This window comes from Eucalyptus grandis, chromosome 6 (assembly GCF_016545825.1).
Source record: "Eucalyptus grandis isolate ANBG69807.140 chromosome 6, ASM1654582v1, whole genome shotgun sequence".
Lineage (NCBI taxonomy): Eukaryota > Viridiplantae > Streptophyta > Magnoliopsida > Myrtales > Myrtaceae > Eucalyptus > Eucalyptus grandis.
The window spans coordinates 16539330-16548177 of record NC_052617.1 but is presented as its reverse complement, the minus strand read 5'-3'; the positions used below and the strand labels follow the sequence as shown (position 1 = coordinate 16548177).

At 42.1% G+C, this 8848-nt stretch overlaps 1 protein-coding gene across 1 annotated transcript; it reads left to right on the top strand.

Moving 5' to 3' along the window:
* The first annotated feature begins 1017 nt into the window (after positions 1-1017).
* On the top strand, positions 1018-4559 carry LOC104448622 (cytochrome P450 72A15). Its single transcript, XM_010062474.3, has 5 exons — positions 1018-1543; positions 2489-2706; positions 2809-3053; positions 3151-3514; positions 3712-4559. Exons 1-5 carry the CDS (start codon positions 1267-1269, stop codon positions 4138-4140), a joined length of 1533 nt encoding a protein of 510 aa, XP_010060776.2. The 5' UTR covers positions 1018-1266; the 3' UTR covers positions 4141-4559.
* Positions 4560-8848: the final 4289 nt, after the last annotated feature.

Below are 8848 nucleotides of genomic sequence, written 5' to 3'. Positions count from 1 at the left end.
GATAAACTTGAAAAGCCATATGGGCACTCAACAACTTTGATCAGTTTCATTTTAAACACGATTAAGGACATATCCAATACAAACACATTCGTCGTCAGAGGCCATTTGCGGAGGTGTAACATGAGAAAGGCAATTTGACGATTTCAAGAGTAACCTTGAAATCGACGAGGATGAGTCGTCCGGGAAGAACCAGGAAATTACGTGAACTTCTGGAAGGAATCCCACCTTCCCTGGTTATTTGCTCCAATGCAATAACTTCGGAATTATAATTGAAAACAAAATCGTCTCCCTACTTTACTTTTGCACCAAAGAGAAACATCAACCAGCCTTAAAATGGTATGTGGAATGAGTATTTCTTAGAACATGGAATAGAGTTAACTAATTCCAAAAAATTGAAAATATTAGTTAAGAATTTCAGTAAATATCATCCTTAACAAAAAAAAAAAAAAAAAAAAATCAGTCAATATCATGATAAAAAAAAAAAAAAAACTTACAGAAAAGCTCTTCTCTATGCTCTTGCAAAACTAAATCAAACCCGCGTATATAACCGTGCGAACGAGGAAAAAACACGTAAACTCGTTCCTCGTCCCTCTTTGTCTGATCAAAACAACGATGACTTCATGCAGCCTTTGTCCCCAGAACAAGCCAAAATCCACCCAATAAACGAACAAAAGCTGGAAAACAACCAAGGGGGGAAAACCCCTCGCTTTATCTACAACCACTCAAGTTATTGTCATATAAATGTTAGGAGATGATAAACTGCTGATAATTACACACTATTGCCAAAATTATGTATTAGCTACAAGTATTTCAAATTTCATTACAACATGGACAGAAAATGAATTCCATGCCTTCCCTTTCTCAAAACACGTCTTCAGCAAAAAAGAGATCTTATCACTTTTGTGAACTGCAAAATATGATACCATTTAAATGAGACATACCATTTTCGTTGATCTATATTCGGTTTGATACATACGCCGCACTCGTCCGTCCGTACAATAGATTTTCATTGCTCGTTGTTTTGGGTAATCCTTTTGTTTTCCTTTCATTTTTTATCCATCCTGGGTCGAGGTCAAGAAGCTTCTCGGCCAACACCCACGGATATAATGGGCTGTGGCTATATAAACACGACACCTTTCCCAACATCATCATTCCATCAACACATTGAATACTCTCCCCTCTCTCTCACTCTCTCTCTCCTCCCTCCCTCCCCCCTCCCTCCCACCCACATACAGACAAATAGACACGCGCACACAAGAAGAAAAGATGGAGGTTTCAATGCAGTCAATCGCACTAGCAACGGTTCTGGCCGTCCTGACGACATGGGCGTGGAGGGCGGTGAACTGGGTGTGGCTGAGGCCGAAGAGGCTCGAGAGGCTTCTGAGACAGCAAGGCCTCTCTGGCAAACCCTACACCTTCCTGTTCGGCGACCTCAAGGAGAACTTGCGGATGCTCAAGGAAGCCAAGTCCAAGCCCATCGCCGTCTCCGATGACATCAAGCCTCGTCTCTTGCCTTTCTTGCATCAATCCTTCCAAACCTATGGTATGCACATCTTCATACTCTCATTGCGTGGCACTCTTATCTTCTTATTCGTTAAAGCTCACTTGTTTTCTTCCTTTGGTCGATGCCGTCTTTGATTTTCCAAACATTTGAATCTACTGCCCTTTTAATTGGCCATTCATGCTTCCGGTTTTGAATTTTGGCGACCGAAGATGGTAATATTCTCAAGTCTTTGAATTCTTGCTTATTTTGACATGCACACAATTCAAAGATTTGAATTCTTGCTTATTTTGACACGCACACAATTCAAAGACCATATCATCCAAGAGCATAGCATACTTTAAGTAAAAGTCGTATATGACCATGATTTCCTCGGTCATTTGAAAAGAAATTTAGTGTACACCGATGGATGATTAATATGTAGAGACGTTCTGCTATGTGACTGGCGAGACTTATGCCCACTTTGGCTGATCACCCTAAAAATCAAGAGTCATTCTGATTGAAGGATTCATGGATGTCAATTAAGATAAGTAACCTGCTTTGAGGGAATCAAAAGTCATTGTCATAGGACAGAGACAAGTCCCTACTCGAACCATAGAAGCACAAGATACCAAGCTATTCACGATTAAGTGGGGACCAAAATCATGTGGATGATAATGGGTAACGAGTCTTGGCTGGATCTCTGCTACCCGCTCTGGCCTTCGTGGCTGGAGTTTCTGATGTCCCACCAATCATGGCTTGTGCCAGATAAGTGAGTTTTTCTTTTTCAAAACGTAAGTAAAAAAGGCCCAATGTCTGGAGTCCAGACGACTGGCGAGTGTAGAATGTTCTATTTAGATAAATGAGGCCAATTGTTAATGAGATTAATAAGATTTTGCTGACATTCATTAAATCACCCGATTGCATGCATTCCTAGAAAGTAGCTGAGATTGTAATTTGAATGGTTCTTTTGGCAATGTACCACCTATTTTGCTGGATGCATTGCAGGCAAAGACTGGTTCACATGGATGGGCCCAATACCAAGAGTGAACATAACGAACCCGGAACAAATAAAGGAGATATTCTCGAAGATATATGACTATCCCAAGCCTGCCTCCAATGCCCTGGTGAAGTTGCTCGCTGATGGACTTGCGAACCATGAGGGCGAGAAATGGGCTCGGCACCGGAAGATTATCAATCCAGCATTCCACATGGAGAAGTTGAAGGTACCTAAAACTATACTATGCTCATATAAATGGAACCTCACACATTGATTCACAGGAATTTTCTTTTAACTCCTTGTTTGCATTGGTTGGCTGTTCTTGCAGCATATGTTGCCCGCTTTTTACTCGAGTTGCACTGAAATGGTCGACAGATGGGAGAAATCAGTATTAGAGGAGAGATCGTGTGAGGTTGACGCGTGGGTCGACCTTCAAAATTTGACCCGTGACGTGATCTCTCGGACAGCATTTGGCAGTAGCTTTGAAGAAGGCAAAAGGATCTTTGAACTTCAGGAGGAACAAGCCTTGCTCGCGATTAAAGCCCTTCAATCGGTCTACATCCCGGGCTGGAGGTAAATCTGTCATCATCCATGAGATAGTTGAATCTAAATGAGCTTCTGGCTTACGATCGTGGCATTACAAAAAATCCAACTATTCAATATTTCTCAGGTTTGTTCCCACTAAGATGAACAGGAGGATGCAGAACATAGATAAGGAAGTGCAGGCTCTGCTCATGGACATCGTCCGCAGAAGAGAGAAAGCAATAAGGGCAGGGGGAGCTGATGGCGATGATCTGCTGGGGCTGTTGCTGGAGTCAAACATGAAGGAGAATGCCGGGATGAGCCTTCACGATGTGATTGAGGAGTGTAAGCTTTTCTACATAGCCGGACAAGAGACCACTTCGGTTTTGCTAGTATGGACCATGGTCTTGCTGAGCGTGCATCCAGATTGGCAAGCCCGAGCTAGGGAGGAGGTGCTTCAAACCTTTGGAAGCAAAAAACCTGACTTCGACGGGTTGAGCCACCTCAAGATTGTAAGTTTAACAAGAGCCTATAACCTCTGTGTGTAAATTACAATATTATCCCTTCTCTTCGTGAAAATTGATGTTAGATGCAGAGGACCTTCCCTTGATTTCATTGCAGTAATCTTTCTTGGGCATCATAATCATGTAGATGCTCCTAACTCCACTTTTGTACCATATGACAACTTCTACGGATTTTTTGTGATCAGGTCACGATGATCTTAAATGAGGTGCTGAGGCTCTATCCACCGGTGGTCGTACTGGCACGTAAGGTTCCCAAGGAAACAAAACTGGGGAAGCTGACCTTACCCGCGGGAGTCCAGCTCTCAATGCCGACTCTCCTCATCCACCATGATAAAGAACTGTGGGGCGAGGATGCCGAGGAGTTCAAGCCAGAGAGGTTCACCGAGGGAGTGTCCAAGGCCACCAAGAACCAAGTCTCCTTTTTCCCCTTTGGATGGGGCCCTCGCATATGTGTCGGCCAGAACTTCGCAATGATGGAGGCGAAGATGGCGCTCGCCATGATACTTCAGCAATTCACATTCGAGCTCTCTCCATCCTATGCGCATTCCCCTCTTACTAAGATCACCCTCCAGCCACAGTATGGTGTTCAGGTCATCTTGCACAAGGCAAACTAAAAAAAGTTCTAAATCAGAGTAACATGCAGTGTTGACAAAAAGGTTGAAATAGTGTCACACCACCATTTTCTAAGTTTATGCTTTTTTAAATATATATATTATTTTTTCTTTTCTTCTCCTTTTTTCCTTCTTTCTTTAGGTTTTTTTTTCTTCTTTTTGCATATTTCCTCCACTGGTGGCCAACCTTTGTGAGACTGTGATGGCTAGCAAAGGGTGCCTATATAGTGTCAATCAACTAGGGACACAAGGTCGATAAGTCGATTGATTGACACTATGCATAGCATAAGTCGACTTGCAATAGGGATTTCACCCACCCTTCCCACCTTCACCAATTCATCTTGCTTATTCCGTCGAAAATGGTAGATGATATTTTGAATATCTTATCCCTCTCTTTTCAGTGAAGATTTGAGTTCAAGTTTTGTGAACCTAGTTGTGGATGATAATTGAATATTATGCCCTTATAATCATGCTTAGTATTTGCGGCTTAAGGACACAAGCAAGGATTGCCATGAGATCTAAGTTGTGGATAAAAGAAGATTAGATACAATTTTAGTCCATGAAATCTGTAGGAACTTATGCAAGAACGGAAGTCTCATACTGTTGACACCCTAAATTTTGGCGACCCATTTAGACATTTATCATATTAAAAAATTAGGGGTTAATTTTATCCCTAAAAAAGTAGTTAATCGCATAGCATATAGTTTTAGGTACATTTATTTTTTATTTGCATTTACATTGAGTCGGTGACGGATGGATTTGAATTGATGGTTCGAAACTTTAAGTTGATGAGTCGGTCAAGCCCACGAAGAAAAGCAATCGGTACAAGCCCGTATTCTCGGAGATATTTTACGGATTTATCTTTGTGAGATTTCAATAAAAAAGACAAATATTACGTTTGGAAAAAACAAATATTGCGTTTCGAAAAGAAATATTCGTGGATATGGATTTGGAAAATTTAAAAACCCTAATCCGTGCCCTATAAATAAGTAAACATACGTAGGGTTTAGAGAAGGCCACATATATTGATACACACGGCCGTATGTAGGGGGAGGCTTCGCGCACACACTGAGAAAAAAGAGAAAGACGAGAAGTCACGGCCAAGTCCCTTTCGCGGCTGTGACCTTGTTATCTCTGCAATCCTCACGTAGCCTCGCCACTACGCCTACCCTCACGTCGCTATTGCTGATCCATCAAGAGTCCTGCCACCAGCGACGCACCTCAGGTCGAGGTCCCAGGAGTGTCCAGCGGTCTCGGCAAGCTCCTCTCCAACACAACTCAGGATCGTCTGAGTCACTTTCATCATATTTTAGAGCCACCGAGACTCCTGTGGAGTTCCATCTATGCCCGATGGATTCGCCGATGTCCAGCAAGGCCAATATCTCTCCACATACGTGAAAGTCACGCCAGATTTTTGTGACCACCACTCGCGAGCCTGAAGTCCGAGCTGCATCTCTCGTTGCCCCGAAGTCCTTAGGCAAAACAAGTACCAAGATTTTGGTGAAATAAGCCTAAGTGGTGGATTTGTCTTCTTCTGGGTGTTGTCCAGAGAAAATAAATAGTCAATGCTTCCCTGTCGAGAAGCCTTCACCACTGAGAATCCATGACGATTTGCTGTCCAGCCGAGGTGCGACCTTCGACGATGATCACACGCCAAGGAGCCTCCGATGACGAAGGTCGAAAGCTCACGACGTTCAGATTTTGGCGGCTCTAACAAAGCTCCACTTGGCGATGCTTGGAGATCAACATGGAATGAGAGAAAATTTTCCAAGCGTCCTTGACGTGCCCGAGACCTCCACCGATCCACTTATTTGGCTCTCGTTTGAATTTTTATTATTGCAGGTCTTCCTTGACTGAATCCAGTCACCTCCCCTGCAGCACCATGACCCACGAACAGCACCAAGAAACCTAGCCAAGCATCGCTGTGTTCTATTTCGCAGGTCCTCAGAAGCTTGTCCTCGATCACTAATCCAAGCTGAAGCCAACGCGGATTTGCGAGTCTCGCCGAGGGGCACCCCAGGTCAAGCCAAATTCTTCCACCGCCCCACGTTTGGTTGTGACAATCGCGAAGGTCCGAGTTCGAGCCACCGCTGAACCTATTTCAACGCTCTAAGTCCCAACAATTCCAAGCGAGATCTCGGCCCAGCGTGTCTTCTGCAAGTCTTTCCAGCGAGTTTCCCACGACGAGTAACCTTGGTTGGGCCACATCAAGCTGCAGCAACGTGTCTGGTTCCATACAATCGAGACCGATCCTGCAAAGTTCTATTCTTTATTTTTACTGCAGATTTTTTTGGCACGGTTTCATACCCATTACACGTATAAGATGCCACTTTCTTATTTCTTTTAATGTGTAGAAGTGGCCTGAGAGGGTTGCTCGGTCAAAGTCTTCAGTGGAGGCATTCGGCAAGCATCCAAGTCACTAACATTTGCACAAGAGAAGGGCACACGTCCTTTGAGTAAAGGAGGGCATATGCGTTGAAAGGAGGGAGGATTTCGTACACTTATTTTATAGAAATTTGGAGCATCTCCCAATTGTGGTTCTCTAGGTTTCTCGGGAGCTGCACGCAGAGCCCCTGGCGGGTATCCATCCCGTGAGCCCTGCTGAGCACCACCACGTTGCTTCGCGAGTAGCCGTTTGAGGATTGGAATTCGGAAGCCGATATTCGAATCAGGTGAAAATCTTATCTATTTTGATTTGCGAAAATTCTGTTTCCTTATTTGAAAATATTCGTCGATGCTCATGATTGGAATTCTCGATATGCTATCATGTCCGTAATCTTGAGTAGCCTTATAAATTGGGAAATTTTCCTAATTTCGCAAAGTACATGTGATTGACGGTCCGATTTCACGCTTGAAATACGACCCGCAATCGTACGGAAAAATCGTCAATCTGATCTCACGCTCGAGATATGATTCGTGATTTTATTTAAAAATTGGCCATGTGCACGTCATATAGCGTTAGGATCATGAAATGCACGTCATTTAGTGATTGTTGCTAGGTTCATTTAATTAGAAATTGCCCGTCATTAGATATAAGTCATTAGGTTAATTTAGATTGCACATTTAATCATTGCATTTCTTTAGAAATTATTTTACTCATGTCATACAACTTAGGTCATATTGCCATGTCATATCATCTTAGATTAGTAGCATGCATTGCATGATTATTATTAAATAAGTGAAACAAAAAAAAATGAAATTGTGTGTTAATTAGAAATCATATCTAAGATTGTTGATGTGAATTCTGATCTAACAACGCAGATGTTTTCGTTGCTATGAGGTAAGTTCTGCAAATTATTTATTGCTTTACTTTAGTGTTAAATTGGTGGTTTGCGCACCTGCATGGTCACCTCATATGTTAGAATTTAAAATCAATTCAAGCTGTCAGCAAAAACATTTTTGAAATTAAAAGAATGGTACCGAAAGGGCATTAGAGAAATCTAGTGTAATCAAGTCCCCTACCCAAATCTCTGGTTCGTAGGAGTAAAGTAAATCTCTCATTACTTTACTTGGGTTTCTAATCGACCCACCAAAAATAGATTAGTGGCGACTTCTAATTAAAAAAATTTCATGTTAAGAACTTGAACCGAAAGTCGCGAATTGGTATGGGCTTGGGAGAGCCCGAGTTAAGTCTAGGCTTAACAATCCATTAGCCAAAACCCTAGGTGATTCACACCCGAAAATTTGGTCGCGACACATACTCTCAACACAATTGTACAAGTCACAAATAGAAAATGGTGATACCATTTTGGTTTTGGTCAAATCATCCTTGATAAAAAATGTAAGAATTTGACCTTATTTGGTAGAAAGGAATCGATTTGAAATGGAATGGTTAATTCAAGATGCAACTTCATTTCCTTTGTTTGTTCTCGCAAAAATGTGGGATGCTCATTCCTCTATCAAACAAGGAGAGTGTCCAGTCCATGTCTCCACTAATGGTGTGCCCAATATGGCCAATCCATTCCTCTGCAAAATATCAAGAAATTAATTACATACAATGATTTTGAGTGAAACCTTTACCCTTATTCTTGCGCTATCTAGTTTGAGGACATTTTAGACATTTTTCATTCTAGAATTATGCAAGCACGAGAAAAAGGAATTGTCATTTATTTCCCTTTTTCTTATTTCATATGAATACAAGAATTGCGATGCGTAATTCATTCCATCCCTCATTTTTTTCCATTCTTTCCTTTACTTCATTTCCCACACATTCCATGCCATCAATTATAGGATAGAACGTGGATGTGGATGTTCTCAAAGAGGGAAAAAGAAAAGAAAAAAATTTGCACTTTTAGATATTGTTTCTGCATATAACTTAATTGATTGCATCATTCATATAGGGATTAGTTTGAGGAATGTCGTTCAAGTCATGGTTCCGTGGATACAATATGAATGAACCAAATCTGTATGGCCACCAAGGAATCAAGAACAACCTTGCTTACGAAGCGACAGCATTCGATGCCGATCAAAAAGTCATTCTTCTGGAATTCAAGACATTTAGTAATTAAGTTGTCGTCAAACCGCTTTTAACAAAGCCTCATTAACTACGTCTGCCCTTTCGGCTTTGTGGGGCTGAAGCTGAACCGCCTTCGGCCAAATGCCAGCACGTCCGCTTCTGCAGAAGTACGATGTCGCATGATCTTTTCTTCTCCGTGAGCTGTCTTAAAACGGAGGTGATGACGTTTCCGCTGGGGAATTTGTCAATGTTCCA